The sequence below is a fragment of the Halichoerus grypus genome, chromosome X (genome assembly GCF_964656455.1).
Source record: "Halichoerus grypus chromosome X, mHalGry1.hap1.1, whole genome shotgun sequence".
Taxonomy (NCBI): domain Eukaryota; kingdom Metazoa; phylum Chordata; class Mammalia; order Carnivora; family Phocidae; genus Halichoerus; species Halichoerus grypus.
This window is the reverse complement of record NC_135727.1, coordinates 70344876-70365120: the sequence shown is the minus strand read 5'-3', so window position 1 is coordinate 70365120 and position 20245 is coordinate 70344876. Positions and strand designations below refer to the sequence as shown.

General features: G+C 41.7%; 1 protein-coding gene across 6 annotated transcripts in view; it reads left to right on the top strand.

Moving 5' to 3' along the window:
• The window catches only part of TAF1 (TATA-box binding protein associated factor 1), a 74556-nt gene that overhangs the window by 13619 nt on the left and 40692 nt on the right, over nt 1-20245 (top strand). For 5 of the 6 annotated variants that reach the window (XM_078064230.1, XM_078064228.1, XM_078064229.1 and 2 more), the window contains 14 exons: nt 1082-1282; nt 1455-1596; nt 1963-2093; nt 2792-2872; nt 7707-7856; nt 8030-8149; nt 8482-8657; nt 9294-9472; nt 10927-11140; nt 11608-11773; nt 12887-13098; nt 15854-15962; nt 16182-16280; nt 16801-16978. In XM_078064230.1, coding sequence (XP_077920356.1) covers nt 1082-1282; nt 1455-1596; nt 1963-2093; nt 2792-2872; nt 7707-7856; nt 8030-8149; nt 8482-8657; nt 9294-9472; nt 10927-11140; nt 11608-11773; nt 12887-13098; nt 15854-15962; nt 16182-16280; nt 16801-16978 — 2158 coding nt within the window. The remainder of the gene's footprint in view (nt 1-1081; nt 1283-1454; nt 1597-1962; nt 2094-2791; nt 2873-7706; nt 7857-8029; nt 8150-8481; nt 8658-9293; nt 9473-10926; nt 11141-11607; nt 11774-12886; nt 13099-15853; nt 15963-16181; nt 16281-16800; nt 16979-20245) is intronic. The other variant, XM_078064227.1, reaches the window with a different exon arrangement.

The following is a 20245-nucleotide window of genomic DNA, read 5'->3' as shown; positions in this document are numbered from 1 at the left end:
TGTATTCTATTACTACTATTGCTTATTCTCCCAAAGCATCTTTAGACTGTTCCTGGCCTTCCTCTCCCTATAACTTTCTGTTGTGGCTACTTTTATAGTCTCTTAAAGATCCTCTTTTATCAGGGTGCCTGGGTGGCTCAATTGGTTAAGTGTCTGCCTTCGGCTCAGGTCATGATCCCGGGGTCCTGGGATTGAGGCCCGCATTGCATCAGGCTCCCTGCTCGGTGGAGAGTCTGCTTCTCCCTCTCCCTCTGCTGCTCCGCCTGCTTGTGCTTTCTCTCACTCTCTCTCCCGCTCTCTGTCAAATAAATAAATAAAATCTTTAAAGAAAACCCTCTTTTATCTTCTGTAATTCTGTTTTTCTCCCCATTTCACGCTTAAAATTTTCTTTTTTTCCCCCCACACTTAGAATTTTCTATCCACATACATATATTGAAGGTTTTCTTTCTTTCTGTCCTCCTTTCTGATTTTCCGGGAAGTCTTTCTTTCGAATCACAGGCTTGATTGGTCCCTATCTGGCTGCTACTTAAGCTCAAATGTTTCTGTCCTGTGTGTTTAGTCTGTCTTTTCTAGCACACTTTCTACTCCCATTAGTTTTGGTTTTGTCATTTTATTAATTTATTTAACAAATGTTTTGGTGTTACCTATATTCTGTCAGGAGCTATGCTGGGCCTAGGGTAGTAATATAGTACTTGTTAGTTTACAGAGTCATTGTCGTATATAATCATAGTAGTTCTGCAAGGTATAGGCATTTTAAAGTATCTCTATTTTGTAGATGAGGACAGTTAAGCTCAGAGATATTAAATAAATAATCTGACATCATACAATGAGTAGCAGAGTCAGTGTCATCTGAATCCAAATCCTGTAGTTTCCCTACTACTGACTCTTAAAGGTAGCCAGTGGGTAAAAATTTACTTTCTAATCCTGTTTGACATTCCATATTCCAGTTTATATTACTGGATAGGTTTTAGACGGCATTATGGGGATGGAGAGCAAACAAGCTTGATTTTCCTTTCTCCTTAGTTGACTAAATTTCCTAGGGCTTCTTTGTATATAACTTTTGTGTTTTTACTTTTGGTAGGCATTTGAGAACAATCTTTTTCGTGCCCCAATTTACCTTCATAAGATGCCAGAAACTGACTTCCTTATCATTCGGACAAGACAAGGTTACTATATTCGGGAATTAGTGGATATTTTTGTGGTCGGCCAGCAGTGCCCCTTGTTTGAAGTTCCTGGGCCCAACTCCAAAAGGGCTAATACACATATTCGAGACTTTCTCCAGGTAAGAATGTCAGAATAGGGAGGTGGGTCAGGATGCACATAACAGGGTATTGTGGATTTGGGGGCACATCAGGAAAGATCAAAATACATAGGGGCTTAGCAGGGGAAGGAGCCCTGGCGAGCACTTTTGTCCTCTGTTTTGCCAAATGAAAAACATTTGGTTTGTTGGGCAGGTTTTTATTTACCGCCTCTTCTGGAAGAGTAAAGATCGGCCACGGCGGATCCGAATGGAAGATATAAAAAAAGCCTTTCCTTCTCACTCAGAAAGTAGCATCCGGAAGAGGCTAAAGCTCTGCGCTGACTTCAAACGCACAGGTCATCACTTGTGACTAATTATTTGTTTTCTCTGTCTCTTTCTAAGAAAGGAATTAATGGCTTTCAATGAAAGGATAAGCATACAGCTCACAGATTGAGAAATTGATAGTCATCAAAAGAGGGAAGTAGTAAATCTAATTATGGAGGCTCTGATTGTGTTTTGATTTGTGCCTGCCAGGAAATTCATTGTATGTTCGATGTCACGAGGTGCAGGAAACCTAGCAGCAGGGGTTTTCTTCGGCAGTCGGGCTAACTGTGGCTAGACCTTCTGGGACATTGCGTGGTTCGGTCTCGGTTTGTTATCCTTGTTGCTGTCAGTGGAAGGGCCTTTGGAATGCAGAATGGTCTCATTCTCTCTTTTTCTAGGGATGGACTCAAACTGGTGGGTGTTGAAGTCTGATTTTCGTTTACCAACTGAAGAGGAGATCAGAGCTATGGTGTCTCCAGAGCAGTGCTGTGCTTACTATAGCATGATAGCTGCAGAGCAGCGACTGAAGGTGAACACCTTCCTTTTAGGCGCTGCCTGTGCCCCTGGGCTTGTTTCAGAGGGATGAGCATGAACACTGTCCTCACTGGCTTAGAAACAATGCTTACTAGATTCTTAACCGGTGACTTAAAAACTCAGGCTCTGAGGTGCTCTGTGTATGTTGGTTCTGAGGCAAACTACAGCATAGCTAAGTATCATTGGGAAGGCTTAATGAGGGACTTAGGGCATATTGTTTCATCCATTTGGGTGGTGACTTTAAACTTTGTTCTTTACAGGACAGGTATGTAAACAGGGCAAATACTTCAAGGTTGTTTTCCATAGCCTTCCAGGTGGGCAGAGGTGATGGTGCTGGACATGAGCTATAGAGAAGCACAATATCCTTCTCAGGCCCAAACAGGAAAGATCTAGCCGGGGTGAGAGAGCGCAGCTATACCACTGAGTTAGTGAGTCTGCAGTAATGAGCATCTCTACTTAGCTTCCTTTATGGGCCTTAACTATCCATATATCAGCTGGCAGGTTCCCTGAAGTGTAATATATCTTCTGATAGCCTAAGGATGTAGAGTGGTGACAGAGACAGTGACGACTTTACAGAATCCATTCTGTATGCAAAAATGTACTTTGATATTCTGTACTTGGTACTTAATGAAACTTGTACTTTGTGTTTTCCAATTTATTGATTGGTTTATGCTTAGATTTGTGCTCTTCCAGGATGCTGGCTATGGTGAGAAGTCCTTTTTTGCTCCAGAAGAAGAAAATGAGGAAGATTTCCAGATGAAGATTGATGATGAGGTAAGGCTTTACACTAATTTTTTTTGAAGATTTTATTTATTTGACAGAGACATAGCGAGAGAGGGAACACAAGCAGGGGGAGTGGGAGAGGGAGAAGAAGGCTTCCCGCCGAGCAGGGAGCCCGATGCGGGGCTCGATCCCAGGACCCTGGGACCATGGCCTGAGCCGAAGGCAGACGCTTAACGACTGAGCCACCCAGGTGCCCCTTTACACTAATTTTTTAAAATTAATTACTTATTTTAGAGAGTGAGAGTGTGTGTGAGCAGGGGTGGGGGGGGCGGGTGGAGGGAGAGAATCTCAAATAGACTCCACCTTGAGCATGGAGCCCAATGTGGGGCTCGATCTCATAACCCTGAGATCATGACCTGAGCTGAAATCAAGAGTTGGATGCTCAGCTGACTGAGCCACCCAGGCACCCTGGCTTTATGCTAATTTTTATTAGTACATCCCATTTACCCATTTTTATTTTTTCTATTTATCCTTTTTTTTTTTAGAAAAACAGCTTTATTGAGATAAGATTGACATACTATAAGCAGCACGTATTTAAAGTGTATTATTTGATATGTTGTGATGTATGTTTATACCTGTGAATCCTCATAATAAGATAGTGAATGTATCTGTCACCCCCAAAAGTTTCTTTGTACCCCCTTTGGAATTCCTTTTTCCTGTCTCCTCCCTTCACTCTACCCTCCTTGTGTCCTGACAACCACTGATACTTTCTGTCACTATAGATTAGCTCACATTTTCTACATTTTAGATAAATGGACTCATTCAGTATGTACTCTTTCTTTTTTTAATTGTGGTAAAATATACATAACAAAATTTGCTACCTTAACCTTTAAGTGTACAGTTCGATAATGTTAGGTATGTTCACACTGTTACATAACCAATTTCCAGAACTCTTTTCATCTTTTTTTTTTTTTTTTAATTTTATTTATTTATTTGACGGAGAGAGAGACACAGTGAGAGAGGGAACACAAGCAGGGGGAGTGGAAGAGGGAGGAGCAGGCTTCCCGCAGAGCAGGGAGCCCGATGTGGGGCTCGATCCCAGAGTCCTGGGATCATGACCTGAGCTGAAGGCAGACGCTTATGGACTGAGCCACCCAGACGCCCCGTGAGAACTCTTTTCATCTTGCAAAACTGAAACTCTATTACCCATTAAATGACAAGTCCCCATTTCTTCCTCCCCCAGCCTCTGCAACCACCATTCTACTTTCTGTCTCTATGAATTTTACTACTCTAGGTACTTCCCCTAAGTGGAATCATACAGTATTGTTTTTATGTGACTGGTTTATTTTACCCAGCATGATATCCTCAAAGTTCATGCATGTTGTAGCATATATCAGAATTTCCGTCCTTTTTAAGGCTGAATAACATTCCACTGTGTGTATATACCGTATTTCGTTTATCCATTGATCCACCGATGGACATTTGGGTTGCTTCCACCTCTTGCTATTGTGAATAGTGCTGCTGTGAACATGGGTATGCAAATCTCTCTTCAAGATTCTGTTTTCTGTTCTTTTGCATATATACCCAGAAGTGGATTACTGGATCACGCAGTAGTTCTATTTTTAGTTTTTTGAGCAAACTCCGTACTTACTTTCTTCAAAGCAGCTGCAGCATTTTACGTTCCTATCAGTGGTATATAAGAATTTCAATTTCTCCACACTCTTGCCAACACTTACTTATTATTTTTTTGATAGTAGCTATTCTAATGGTTGTGAGGTGGTATCTCATTGTGATTTTGATTTACATTTCCCTAATGATTAGTGATGTTGAGCCATCTTCTCGTGTACTTACTGGACATTTGTATATCTTCTGAGAAAGGTCTATTCAAGTCCTTTGCTCATTTTTGAATTGGGTTATTTGGTTTTCGTTGTTGAGTTCTAGGAGTTCTTTATAAATTCTGGATATTAATCTCTCATCAGATACATGCTGTGCCCATATTTTCTCCCATAGGTTGCCTTTTCATTCTGTTGTGTCCTTTGATGCAGAGAAGTTTTTAATTGAGATATAGTCCAGTGTATCTAATTTTACTTTTGTTGATTGTGCTTTTCGTTCCATATCCAAGAAATCATTGTCAAATCCAGTGTCATGGTTTTTCCTCTACGTTTTCTTCTAAGAGTTTTATATTTTTAATTCTTATACTTAGGTCTTTGATCCATTGTGAGTTATATAGGAAAATATTTCCAATGGATGAAGTATAAAATGACACCTGATGGCACCAGATTAGGTTGTCGCCACCAGTCACACTAGCAGTGGATAACACCTGAGCAGCCACACCCATTCAAACTAGCCTTCCACAATACTGCCCTCATTCCCAGTTAGGGAAGACGCCAAAAGCTAAGGGCGGAGGTATGCTTTCTTCCTTTGCCTTGTTAGCTATGATCACGCCACATTATATTTACTTTTAGGTCAGGACGCTCCTTCATTTTTTTGGGCTTCTTCTCAGGAGGACCCTTAAGCTTCTCCTTTTCCTGGTTCCACTTAAGCCGCCTAAGTTGCTCTTGAATCCTCCGCCGTTCCTTCCGCATCTCTTCTCGATGCTGTTCATCAAAAAGGGCAAACTTCCGACTGAATAGCAAGGGGGAAAAATATCACAGGACCGTAAGCAAAGCTAAACCAAGACGACTGTCCTGATAGCTAAACACCTCAGAACTAAAGTAATGCATCCGGACAGAAATAAAAGGGGCTACCCGCATCCCCATCTCCCCCACTCATCAGCCTTCCATGTGCAGAGCGGCACCTCTCTCAGGATAAGATGTCCTGAGAGTCATCCCTAAGATTTTTGCCAACCAACCACAAGGCAAAGGACCCAGGTGGAACTGAAAACATGCCTTTATTTTGGAGCAAATTTGGAACTCGCCCTGTGATTTGAAGGAACTACCAGACTATTTTCCACAGTGACTGTATTATTTTTACATCCCTATTAGCAATGTATGAGGGTTCTCGTTTTTCCACATCCTTGTCAACATTTGTTCTTTTTATTATTATTATGGCCCTCCTGTCAGATGTGAAATGGTCTCTCACTGCTGTTTTGATTTGCATTTCCCTAGTGGCTAAGGGTGTTGAGCATCTTTTCATGTGCTTATTTATCATCCAGACATCTTCTTTGGTCAAGTGTCTGTTCGTCTTTTTAGTCCATTTTTGTTTTTAATTGGTTTCTTGTTTTTCTTCTCATTGAGTTTTGAAGTTCTCTGTGTATTCTAGGTCCAACTGCTCTATCAGGTATGTGATTTGCAAAAATTTTCTCCCAGTCTGTGGCTTGTCTTTTAATTGTTTTAACAGTGTTTTATGAAGAGCAGAAATCCAAATTGTCAGTTTGCTCTGTTTCTTGTGGTTTTGGTATTGTAGCTAAGAAATTTTTATCTAACTCAAGGATGCAAAGATTTTCTTTTATGTTTTCTTCTAAAAGTTTTGTTGTTTTAGGTCTTACGTTTTAGATCCCTTTTAATTTTTGTATAGGGTTCAAGGTATAGATTAAGCCTCTTTTTCTTGCATATGAATGTCCAATTATTCCAGCTACCATTTTTTATGACCTTTTTAAAATAAAAATTTAAAACCAAAATCTGATCATATGACTTTCTTGCCCAAAGACTTCCTTTGGGTCCTCACTTCTTTTAGAAAGAAGCTCTTCGCATGATTTACAAGGTACCACATGTTTTGGGTCTTTTATGTAACTCTAACCTCCTCTCATCTCCTGTCACTGTCCATCTTGTACTGTAAGCTCCAAACATACTAAAGTTCATTCAGTCCCCTCAATTTCTTTCTTTTGCCTTCCAGGATTTTGCAACTGCTTTTCCCTCTGCCTAGAATATTTTCTTGCCACTCCTCTACCATCTTACCTTCACCTATTTCCTTGGAAACTTACCCTGACTCCTGCCCTCACTCCCACTGTATTGGCTCATCATTCTTACCTTCTTTATGTACGTGTAACACTTTTTATTTTCCTATCAATGCACTGATCATGCACTATTGAATTTGGTTATTTGTCTCTTCCTCACTAACATGAGGTCCATGGGAAAGTAGTGCCTGGCATGTGGTAGGTGTTCAATAAATACCTGTTAAATCAGTGAATGATTGTAAATGAGGTTCAACAGAGTGAGTGAAGAAGCATTGTGGTGTTCTTTTGAGGTTGGAGTGAAAAATGAGTAGATGTCTAAGAATTTCAGAAAGTAAGGATTTTGTCAAATAGCCTTCGAGATTGAATCTTGATTAGCGAATTGGCCACTTTGTAGCTAATCGTGTATACTCTTAACTGGTCTGTGTGGACAAGCGCATTCCTCTTGTCTTAATTCCCTGATTATTTTGCAGGGTCAGTAAATACTATTCAGGGTCCCAGGAGAGGACAGACATTATTGACCAAACCAGTGGCAGAGGTAGAATGGACCTGGGGTTAAAGCCAGTACTTTGTAAAACATGCTTATCATTTAATTATAGAATGTATTGGCTATTCTAAAGAAGCCATTTGAGCAGTTGAGCAGTCAAATGCATCATCAACCTCTTTGAGCATCATGAGGGTGGGGCAACACTGTCTTTGAGAACTCTCAGTATATCGCAGGGGATACGGGGCTGAAGGGTACCACTGTTCCGCATATTCCTCCTTATACTGGCTGAGATCTTGATTTCTGTTTAATATCATAACATAAAGTACCATAGAGAAGAGGAAGAGTAAGCTGAATACTGGGCAGCTTTATATGCAACTGTTGATCTTTGTGGATAATTGAAGAAAGCATCAAATTGTCCATTATTGTAATTATTCCAACCTTCTAAGTATGGCTAGATGTAGAGCAAATGTTTCCCATAGCCCTCAGAATCTTTTTCTATACCTCAGGTTCGCACTGCTCCTTGGAACACCACAAGGGCTTTCATTGCTGCCATGAAGGGCAAGTGTCTCCTGGAGGTGACTGGGGTGGCAGATCCTACAGGGTGTGGTGAAGGATTCTCCTATGTCAAGATTCCAAACAAACCAACACAGCAGAAGGTGAGACTGTCTGAAATCCTAGAAACTAAAAATCAAGGGAGGAAGAAATGGAGGTTAAGGAGTGAAAGTGAAGGGGCTGGAGGATCTGGCACTTAAGTTGACAGGATGGCTTAGGTGCCTCCTATAAGGAGTTCAGCTTATTACAATTCTTGCCTGTTTTATGTTGGAGGTAGGATGATAAGGAGCCTCAGCCAGTGAAGAAGACAGTGACAGGAACAGATGCAGATCTCCGTCGCCTTTCACTGAAAAATGCCAAGCAGCTCCTACGTAAATTTGGCGTGCCCGAAGAAGAGGTGAGCATGGAAGAGGAAAACTTCAGAGTCTCCTAGGGGGGCTTCGTACAGAGAGGGAAAAGCTAGGAGGCAGAGGCAAAGAACTATTTGGATAATTTTGTGGTGTAGGTTGTAGTACACTGGATCTTAGGCACTTTTTCAGGAGTTAGCTTTCCCCGAGCTTTCTGTTTAACCTGCTTTGGGTGATTGTTTTTTGGTTTTTTTTTGGTCTGGCTCTCTGTGTGCCTTGGTTTATTCTTTGAAATCTCCGATGCTTTAGGTTGAAATCTCTGATGATTTAACACAGAACTATACAGAAAATCTGTATGTGTTTGTGTCTGTCTCTCTTGTAGATTAAAAAGTTGTCCCGCTGGGAGGTGATCGACGTAGTCCGCACGATGTCCACAGAGCAGGCCCGCTCTGGAGAGGGGCCCATGAGTAAATTTGCCCGTGGGTCAAGGTTTTCTGTGGCTGAGCATCAAGAGCGTTACAAAGAGGAATGTCAGCGCATCTTTGACCTACAGAACAAGTGTGTTGCTTTAGTGCTGCAGAAAATCCAAGCTGTAAAGGGGAGGGGTCCCAGACACTATATTATAATGAAGAGGAGGTCACCTGATAATGTGACTAGGTGGTCAGGTATCTGAGATTTCAGGGTGGTATCTGTTCACAATACTGCTAGAACACCTACTCCTTTCAGAGTAACTTGGCAAAGGTTTTGCATTGGCAAGAGGTACTCTAGGTTCCATGGCAACTTTTGTGGCCTACTTGGGCCTGGCAGTTATTACAGTGGTGATAGGGGACAGTAAGTGGTTTTTTTTTTGTTTTTTGTTTTTTGTTTTTTCCAGAAGGCTTACTTGTGGGAGGATGGTAACGCTCTGTTAAAAATTACCAGTGTGCCGTTTTATTTCTCAGGCTTTCTCTAGGATTTCTGAAAGAGTTGCTGTGCTATTTCGTATTTTAGATTTGCCTTGTTGACAAAAGTCAGGGAAAACTTCGTAAAGCTTTTCTGTTAAGGCCCCCATGTCTTAGTGGATTTTGGGTATTCCTTTTTAAGGTTAATTTCCCAACTTCCCACTGTTGCCTAAAAGCACATTTCTTCAGCTCTTCATACACTTTCATGTTTCCCCTCATCCTAATTTGTAACATCGTTTTTTTCTCTGTTCAGAGTTTTGTCATCAACCGAAGTATTATCAACTGACACAGACAGCAGCTCAGCTGAAGACAGTGACTTTGAAGAAATGGGAAAGAACATTGAGAACATGTTGCAGAATAAGAAAACCAGCTCTCAGCTGTCACGCGAGCGGGAGGAGCAGGAGCGGAAGGAACTACAGCGGATGCTACTGGGTGAGGGTAGTGGCTTCACAGACAAGAAAGAGAAGGATCGGAAAAGTGTAAATAACCGCAGACTAAGAACTGAGCCAAAGCTGGAGGCAGAAGAAGTAGGGAATGAGTATAGAAAAGCCTGTAGATGAGGTAGAGAGGTGACCACAAACTGGACTGGAGGTTTGTCTGGGGGGCCCAGATTGAAGAGATGCCGCCAACCCACTGCTGCCTCTGTCTGTATTGGGCCTGTCCAAGCCAGGGCTAGCAGTGCTGTACATCAAGTGAGCTTTCTGGGCATTTGTCCTAGAGGCTAAGAGTTTTTAAAAACGATTTCGTGGATAAATTTGAGGGGTTGCTCTTGAACCCTCTGAAATCATATGTAAAGTTCTGTGCAAATGTGCCTTTTCTGAGAAGATCCGTGACTTGCAGAAGATTCTCAAAGGAGTCCTAGACCCTAAATAGAGTTAAAAATCACCAACCAAAAATTGCAAAAGTTGAGAGTGGGGATGATAAAGGCCTGAACTGGTTTGGGGTATGGATATTGGGAATGAAAAGAGGTGAAAAATCAAGGTGACCTTAAGATTTCACTCCGGGCTTGCCAGAAAGATGGTGGTACCATTGATTAAAGTAGTAAACTCCAGAGAAAGAAGCAGGTGTGAGAAGGGAAGGTGTAGTGTGTGGAGTTTGAGGTCCCCCACGACACTTCCCGGTATAGACGTCAAGCAGGAAACGAAAACTTGGATATAGATACTATGAGAGGGAGGGTAAAGGCCGAAGATGGAGATTTAAATGACTGTTCTCACTCCTTGTAGTCTTTTCCTTTGTTTCATCCTCTCTATAAAAGCCTTGTATAATTTTGTGTTCTGACTACTTTGTAAAGATGTGATAAAGCCTTTCCGCTGGGGCGGTCCTAGACCAGCAGTAGCCACATCACACGGGAGCTTGTTAGAAATGCAGATTCTCAGGCCTCACCACAAACCCTACTGAATTGGAATCTAGCGTCAGGTGATTCCTCTTCATTCATGTTCAGGTTTGGGATGCATACTCTAGGCCCTAAGACTCTGGGCTTGTTTCTGTGGTGCCCTTTTCCCCTTTGGTGCTTGGGTGCTTTTCTTTAATGTGATCATCAGCTACTTGCTACTTAGACTTTCTTCTTCTGCTATTCAGAGGAATCAGGTTACATCTGCTATTTTTCTGTCCCCTCTAACAAACATGTAGTTCTTTGAGTTCCTTTCAGAACTTCTCATACTGAGAAAAATGGGAACAGTGGCAGTGGTAAAATGGAAGTCAGGAAAGGACAAATCAGTGCATTTGCGGGCTGGTGGTGATGCTGATGCTTTCTATAGAACCATACGATGCCTTCAGTAGAACTGTACTTTTGTGGCACGTTGAGCTTTGAGGTCTCCAGTCTACCTCGGGAAAACGACCGTTTGGGTGGTAGGGGGAATGTGTGGAAATCTTTTTCTGCCTTGCAGCAGCAGGTTCAGCAGCATCAGGAAACAATCACAGAGATGATGACACAGCTTCTGTGACTAGCCTTAACTCTTCTGCCACTGGCCGTTGTCTCAAGATTTATCGCACATTTCGAGATGAAGAGGGGAAAGAGTACGTTCGCTGTGAGACCGTCCGAAAGCCAGCTGTCATTGATGCCTATGTGCGCATACGGACCACAAAAGATGAGGAATTCATGTGAGTTTGACTCACCGCTTTCCAGTACGATGAGGAGGATGATAAAAGTGGTGGGGGGTGGGGATGAGGTAGGTGCTGGAGTTTGAGTGACAGGATTCTGTACGGTTGGAAGTTGGAAGTCTTTGTTGGTTGGGTGCCTTTAGGTCTTTGGGTTTGGGCAGAGTCAAATCACAGGGCGAGTTCCAAATTTGCTCCAAAATAAAGGCATGTTTTCAGTTCCACCTGGGTCCTTTGCCTTGTGGTTGGTTGGCAAAAATCTTAGGGATGACTCTCAGGACGTCTCATCCTGAGAGAGGTGCCGCTCTGCACATGGAAGGCTGATGAGTGGGGGAGATGGGGATGCGGGTAGCCCCTTTTATTTCTGTCCGGATGCATTACTTTAGTTCTGAGGTGTTTAGCTATCAGGACAGTCGTCTTGGTTTAGCTTTGCTTACGGTCCTGTGATATTTTTCCCCCTTGCTATTCAGTCGGAAGTTTGCCCTTTTTGATGAACAGCATCGAGAAGAGATGCGGAAGGAACGGCGGAGGATTCAAGAGCAACTTAGGCGGCTTAAGCGGAACCAGGAAAAGGAGAAGCTTAAGGGTCCTCCTGAGAAGAAGCCCAAAAAAATGAAGGAGCGTCCTGACCTAAAAGTAAATATAATGTGGCGTGATCATAGCTAACAAGGCAAAGGAAGAAAGCATACCTCCGCCCTTAGCTTTTGGCGTCTTCCCTAACTGGGAATGAGGGCAGTATTGTGGAAGGCTAGTTTGAATGGGTGTGGCTGCTCAGGTGTTATCCACTGCTAGTGTGACTGGTGGCGACAACCTAATCTGGTGCCATCGGGTGTCATTTTATATTTCATCCGTTGGAAATATTTCCTAGGGGTTGAGATAGGCTTGGTTGAGAGAGATGTTTTTTATGTGTACATTTGTGTGTGTGTGTGTTTGCATGTACCCATACACACATCCTTTAAAAATTGTACACATTAAAAGAAGCAATAGGAAAGAAACTTACCAGTACAGGTTGCTTTCCATGACTTAGGTAGGATTCTAGATATTACTATACTCTGTAACTATCATGTACACCATAGAATGAGGCCACTGCTGTGTAAAACGATAGCTGTCTCATAGTGGTTTTGCAGTAAGTGATACAATGCCTGGGAAGCACTTTATAAACTGTATAAAGTTCTCAGCAAATGTAAACCGCTGGTGACATGTACTGAGATCATTAATATTTTCACTTGATCTTAGCCAAAAGGCCGAGAAGCGATGAGATCATTAATATTTTCAAGGTTCTTTTTTATATATGATATTCTATAAATACGATACGGTGTTGAGGCCATTTTATAACTGACCTCACTTTCAGAGGTCAGTAGCAAAACTGAGACGGAGACTCGGTATTACTGAGCCCTTTCCCTGGGACTGGAAGTTTATACCCCTGCTGGCTGCCTGTGCTGCTGAACGGAGCCCTGGGCTTCTGACAGACTTTGTCCTGCATATTTAACATCTTCATACTCTACCGAGGGTGGAAATCCTCTCCCTTTTCTTCCTCGTTTGATTTTTTAAAAATGTCCAGTCTCTGGATTGCATTTTATTTTTGGTGTGTCATTTCCATTCAGGCTCTTTTGTCCAGTGGCTTCAGGTTGACAGGTGTAGAACAGTTCTGTTACGATAGCAGTTGTGCACCTGCCTTGTATGTGTTTTGTAAAGCGAACATTAGGCCGCCTGTTTACCTCTGACATGTTGCTACTTTTCCTTTTGCAGCTGAAATGTGGGGCTTGTGGTGCCATTGGGCACATGAGGACAAACAAATTCTGTCCCCTCTACTATCAAACAAATGCTCCACCTTCCAACCCCGTTGCCATGACAGAGGAGCAGGAGGAGGAGTTAGAAAAGACGGTCATTCATAATGATAATGAAGAACTTATCAAGGTCGAAGGGACCAAGATTGTCCTGGGGAAACAGCTAATTGAGAGGTAAGGGATAGCAGGCGGGAAGTGCTGTGGAGAGATCCGCTGGAGGTCGATGATACAAAGGGTGGCACAGGTGGATGTGATGTGGTCTCTGAAGTGGAGCTCTGAGCTCAGGAACGTTGACGGCTTTTCCTCAGTTGTTGTCAGCAAGGACAGTTACGGTCTTTTGTCATAAAGCACTCCTCAGGCTCTCCCACTTGCCTCGGGCCATGCGACCTAACTTTTAACCAAATAAAACCACCCTTCCCAGGGTGGTTATGAAGATAAAATGACAGACTATATAAACATGTAGTACAGTGCCTGGCATATGGTAGGTGCTCTTCCTGTTCTACTTCCGGGCACTCCTCACATTTGTTGAGTCCCTAATCTCAGAGTGTTCTGGTAACGGACCATCCCAGAAAGACCAAGGAGATGTCAACTATGCTTATCCCTGTCTCTTGCTTTCAGGGAATTTAATAGATAATCAAGTGGAGAAGTTTTTAAATTAAAAAAACATTTTCCCCCTAACTTGTGAGTTTGAAAATTGCAAACCTACAGAAAAGTTGAAAGGTTAATACAATATATCATTCCTCTAAAGTCACTAACTTAACATTCGTCACATTTGTTTCATCTTTATATGTCTAAAACTTTTTTTTTTGCTGAACTCTTTGGAAATAAGTTGGACGCATCTTGTTTCACTCAGAAGTTCTTTAGCACACATCGTCTAAGAATAAGGATAGAACAACATGATACTACCGTTACACCTAAGAAAATTAGCATTATTTCAGTAGTATCTAATATTTGGTTCCTACGTAAATTTCTCTGGTTATCTCAATGTCCTTTATGGCCTGCCCTACCCCCAATTCAGGATCCAGTCCCCATTCAGACATTAAGTATTTTGAGTGTCTCTTATTCTAGAACTGTTGTCTTCTCCTATGTTGGTTTTCATGGCATTGACTTATTTGAAGAGTCCAGGCCAATTGTCTCCATATTCTGGATTTGTCTGATTGTTTTCTCATTGATTATGTTTAGATTAAATGTCTTTGGCAAGATTACTACATAGGTGATATTATGTACTTACTACACCACATCAAGAAGCACATAATGTCAGGTTTTCTCACTATTTTGATCATCTTGTTTAAGTGGTGATCCCCAGAACCCTTTATAATAAAGGTATGTTTTTCCCTTTGTAATTAGCATGTGGGTGAATATGCTGTTCCCTAACAGTCTTTCTCTCAGTAGTTGTAGCATCCATTGATGATCATTGCCTAACTCCGTTGTTACATCGGGGGTTGCAAAATAGTGGTTTTTCTAATAATAGCATTCTTTCTACATTAACTGGCATTCTGTAAAGAAGAGCTTTCCTTTCCTTTCTGTTTGAGTATGTCTATGGATTCTGAAATTCTTCCTTTTGTAAACTTAATGTAATATAATTTATTAACACTATTTGTAATTGTGATGCCCATATTGTCTTACATTTGACCTCTTAAAGCCAGATCCTATGTCCTTTTGAAACAATCCTGTAAATCTTTGAGAACATCTTTGCTTTCTGACACAAGATGTTCTAGGCTGTCTTTGAAATTTCCTTGTCCGAGATCTAGAATCAGCCATTTCTTCAAGGAGCCCTGGTTCCTTTTATCAGGGAATGGCATTTAGAACCAAGATCTAGGTGTTAGGTATGCTCATTGCCACTGAGATGTCATTGCTTCTAGGCTTTTACTGGACAGAACTAGGAAGTATACATTGTAAACCACACATCAAAACCTTCGTATCGAAACCTCCATTCAAATCATATCTATGGATTCTTCTTCCTCTTCCCCCAGTCGTATCTGTATCCTTTCTCTGTTTCCCCGCATTGATGTGTTTATTCATTTGCTCTGTCTGTACATTTGCTATGTACAGAATGGTTTGAGAATCATAATACCAATACCACTAACAACAAACCTATAAAGTAGATTCGAGGTGTTTTCTATAGTTTGCTGTCCTTAGACTATATGCCGCTACAGTTGTACAGTCAGAGTATTATATGCAAAATATATTTAAATTCTCTTTTGTCTGTAATTTTTAATCAATTTGATTTGTTTTGATCAATTTGATTTGTTTCTTACTGAGGTAAAATTCGTAGATACCATTATGTAAGCTTCAGAGGTACAGTATTATAGATCGGTATTTATATACATTACAAAGTGATCACCACCATAAGTCTAGTTACCACCCATCACCATACAGTTTGTTTTTGCTTCTCTTAGGTTTGGGGCTCTTTTTTCCATTCTTGATTTAATTTATCAATATCCGTAATAGTCATTATGTTTTGAGGCACATTAGAAAAGGAAAATTTAGTGTCTTGATCCCATACAAAGGAAAGGAAGAAGGTGAATGGGCTTTTAATGATTGAGGGAAACTCAAACTAGTTTTTTTTTTCAAACCGGTTTTTCATTTCTTCCTTGTTTCTTCCATTGTAAGTTTAGCCTCGTAGCCCTTGAACCCTAAGGTAGAATGTTGGAGCTGGAAGGGTTCTTGAAATTCCGTTAGCCTAGTTCCCTTATCTTCCAAATAGGAAACTGAGGTGAAGTTGTGGCTTGCCTAGTTCTTTATTAATTTGGAGATCCTATGAGGCCTTGCCTGATCTGAGCCTTAGAATGTGGATGTCTGGCCTTTGGTTTGGCTTTTTCCTCCCCAGGCTCATGCTCAGGTACTTTGGACTTCTTCATTGTAATTGCTTTTTTTTCTGGGGACTAGAGATAGGGACTGCATGCTATGAAAGTGTTATTGATTACAGTGCAGATGAGGTTCGCAGAAAATCTCTGGTTCTCAAGTTCCCTAAACAGCAGCTTCCTCCCAAGAAGAAACGGCGAGTTGGAACCACTGTTCACTGTGACTACTTAAATGTGAGTATCTACGTTGCCTCTTTCTGACCAGATGGGGTTCTCATTGATTCCTCCAGCCCTCTAACCCATGGCTCTGGCACAGCCTTAGATTGTCCCTTTGGCCTTGCCCTGAAAATTATGTGTACTGTTCATGACAAGATTTCTAAGCTATAGCTAGAAAGTATTGTGTGTTTGTTTTTCTTATCTAAAGAAGCACTCTGATTTCTTGGTTCTCCCTAGAGACCTCATAAGTCCATCCACCGGCGCCGGACAGACCCAATGGTGACATTGTCCTCCATTTTGGAGTCTATCATCAATGACATGAGAGATCTTCCAAATGTGAGTTCATCGCATTCATATCTACAGTAGCAATGGCAAAGTCCTTTGTTCTGTCTGTGATTTCAGGTAGAGGGCAATAGAGTATACTTATAGGTGTGTGGAACTCCTCTGATTCTTTGGGATGTAGTTTTTTGGGTTTGTTTTATTTATTATTTATTTTTTAAAAAAGATTTTGTTTATTTGTCAGATAGAGAGCACAAGCAGGGGGAGCGGCAGGCAGAGGGAGAGGGAGAAGCAGGCTTCCCACTGAGCAGGGAGCCCGATGCGGGGCTCGATCCTAGGACCCCGGGATCATGACCTGAGCCGAAGGCAGACGCTTAACCATCTGAGCCACCCAGGCGTCCCTATTTTATTTTTTTTAAATAGTTTAGTAGACAAAACCAGACCTACCTGCTTCATCTAGAAAGATGCCTTTGAGAGTTGATGGCCAGGTAGACAGAGGTAAGATGTGAGAGTCTTCAGGAATTGGCTCTGACAAGTGTTCTTTGCTCATGGATAGTGCTGTCTCTTGTTTGCACAGACCTACCCTTTCCATACTCCAGTCAATGCAAAGGTTGTAAAGGACTACTACAAAATCATCACTCGACCAATGGACTTACAAACACTCCGTGAAAATGTGCGCAAACGCCTCTACCCATCTCGGGAAGAGTTCAGAGAGCATTTGGAGCTAATCGTGAAAAATAGTGCAACCTATAATGGTAAGAATCACCTGTCCCTTGACTGCAAAGGTCACCTTTCAGATCCTTATTGGTCTCTTATTAGTCCCAAATTCAGATGAGATTGGACTGACTGAAAGGATCTACAGTGTATGAGTGCATTTTGGGCTTAGGAAAATCAGATAGTGCACATTTTTGTCATTTAATGTTACTTCTTTTTAGTCCCACTTTTTAACGTATCCTCTGGAGAATTTGGAGTCTATCTGGTGAAATGAAACAGTTGCAGGGAGGTTAGTGGGAGGAAGAAGTGGGCCTGATTAAATAGAAGGGAGAGACAGTGTGGATGGAACCTATGCAGAGTGTGTGCATGTGACCATATTTGCTGTGTGTGAATCTTTGATGTGATCTACAGATTTGTTATAGGGGCTCTTACATGTTCACTTTGCTCCACATCTGGCAGGGGACGGAGAAAGAAATCTGCGTTCTGTGTCTTAAAAGGGTAGGGGGACACAGTACAGCTTCTGCATGTCAGGGATCAAGGTTTCTGATCTCCACTTGTATCCTTGAGTGCAGATTCGTGTATAAGTGTGGGGATTAAGGGTACAGGGAGAGAATGAATCCCGGCCTTGCCACTTACTGATTAAGTTACCTTAGACAACTTATCTTAGACAACCTCTCACAGCCTTCTCAGTTTTGTCATCTGTAAACGTGGCAGTACCTAGATTCCGAGACCTTTTATAGCAAGCCTGACCCACTTATCTAGTCTCCTGTCTGATACCTGGCTCCCATACCTACTAGAGACTCCTCCTGCCAGATTCAGCGTTGTATTTCGCAAAATAGCCTATGCCATTTCTTCATGCCCTTTGCAGTCTCTGCCCTGTCTGGAATGCCTTTTGCTCCCTTCCAGTGGGAACATGCCCTGTGAATTTCCTTTCATATTTCCAGACCAACTCATATCATCTCTTCATGAAGACTTATCCACACTGCCCAAAAGACCCATTTTTTAAATTTTCTGTTCTTCCTAGCAGAATTAAATCAATTTTTATGAGTCTTACTATGTTCTATGTAATGACTTATGTATCTGAATCTGGCATCACTTTGTGACCTCCTGGAGAGACTGTCTTACTCCTCTTTGTATTTTCAGGGCCTAGCAGAGTGCTAGACACACACAAGGGAAGAACACATTTGTTAGGCCCAACTGTCATTCAAGTTACAAGGATAAATACTTAAAAGTCAGATTGGAAGAGGAATGAGGTGTTAAGAGTCGACTTTGAAAGTACAGAGCCGAGGTACCTGTGGGTCGTTTAGGTGGAGATGTTAGAACAAAATGGAAAAGCTGAGTTACGACCTTGTCCCAGCCTTAAGCGCCCCCCGGCTCAGTCCTCCTCCTTCCTCCTACCCCCGGCTGATACCAGTAGCAGCGGCACTGCCGGTGGCTGCAAGGGTTTTAACTTGCACTGTCTTTCTGATCTCACCGTAAGAGGTCTCTGAAGTGGGCACTACTGTAATCCTCATTTTACAAATGAACAGATAAGCCTGTAGTGTTCAAATAACCTGACTGAGGTGGTCACACTGCTAAAAAGCGGCAGAGGTGTGAATCCATTCTCACCTCACAACCCTGAAGCGGTCTTCTGCAGAAGTGCTGGCAACCTCCTAATTGATGGATCAAGTGGCCACATTCCAGAAATCCCTGTTTATTTAAACAACTTCATCGAGATCTAATTCACATACTGTACAATGCACACATTTAAAGTGGTGAGCCTTAATGTGTATTACCCATGTGGGAGCATGTATCGGTACTTCATTTCCTTTTTATCGTCACATAATACTCCCCTGTATAGATACACCGCATTTTTAAAACGTGTTCATTGGTTTGTAGACATCTGCGTTATTTGTACTTTTTGGTTAGTACAGATAATGCTGCTGTGAATTGTGGATAAGCTTTTGTGTGGACATTTGTTTTCATTTCTCTTGGATGTATACCTAGGGGTGGAATTGCTGGTAACACATGGTATACGTTTAACTTTTTTGAGAAACTATCAAATTGTTTTCCAGAGCAACTGCAGCGTTTTTAATCCCATCAGCAGTGTGTAAGGGTTCTAATTTCTCCACATCCTTGTCAACACTTGTGTTATTGTCCATCTTTTTTATTCTAGCCATCTTGGTGGAGGTGAAGTGGTATTGTGGTTTTGATCTGCATTTCCCTGGTGTTCCAGGGAGTGGTGTTGAGCATCTTTTTTCCCAGTTTTACTGAGATAGAATTGATACACAGCACCGTAGAAGTTTAAGGGGTACAGCATAAGGGTTTGGCTTACTGTGGTGTGAAATGATTACCGCAGTCATTTTAATAAGCATCTATCATCTCATATAGACACAATAAGAAGAAAAAGAAAAAAAATTTCTTCCTTGTGATGAAAACTCTTAGGATTAACTCTCAGTAGCTTTACTGTCTGTCATCCAGCAGTGTTAACTGTAGTCCTCCTGCTGTACAAGTACTCACTTCTCTCATAATTTCAAGTTTCTACCTTGTGACCACCTTCCTCTGATTTCCCCCTACCTCTGGTAAGCATAAGTTTGATCTTTTTTTTCTACGAGTTTTGTTTTGTTTTGTTTGTTTGTTTTTAAAGATTCTCCGCATAAGTGAGATCATACAGTTTTTGTCTTTGATGTTGAACATCTTTGCATGTTCTTAGAAGTCTCTTGAACTCCAGTGTGTTTGACACTATGGACCACTTGTAGCTCCTCGATACTCTCTTCTCTCTTTTCTAGGAGTACTTTCTCTAATGATTTCCTATCTTTTTCATTCTCATGACTTCAGCTACCATGTATCCACTGATATCACTGTCTCCAGCCCCTACCTCTCTTCGGGACTCCATACTCGTGTTTCCGGTTGCCTGCCAGACATGTCCATTTTTCAGTGCCCTACTGGCAACTCTTTATCTGGTTGCCTTATTTAGACTGATGATATTACCATCTGGAAATGATGGCTGTCATTGGTTCCACCCTCTCTTCCCCACATTCATAGATCACTAAATCCCATAAATTGTAACCTCTACAATTTGCTGGAACACATCTCCTTCCTTTCAGTCTCTGTTGCTGCTTTCTTAGTTGAAGCCCTGTCCTTTCTTGTTGGACCCCTTGCAACAGCTTCCAAACTTTCCCTTTGCTGCTTGCCTTAATTCTTCACACTGTGTGATAGGGTAATTTTTTCCAAAACAAATTTGAAAAATTTTTCCAGCATAAAATCCTTAGTGGCTTTCTGTCACCTATGAGACCTTTATAATGTGGCCCTGCTGCCTTTCCAAGTTC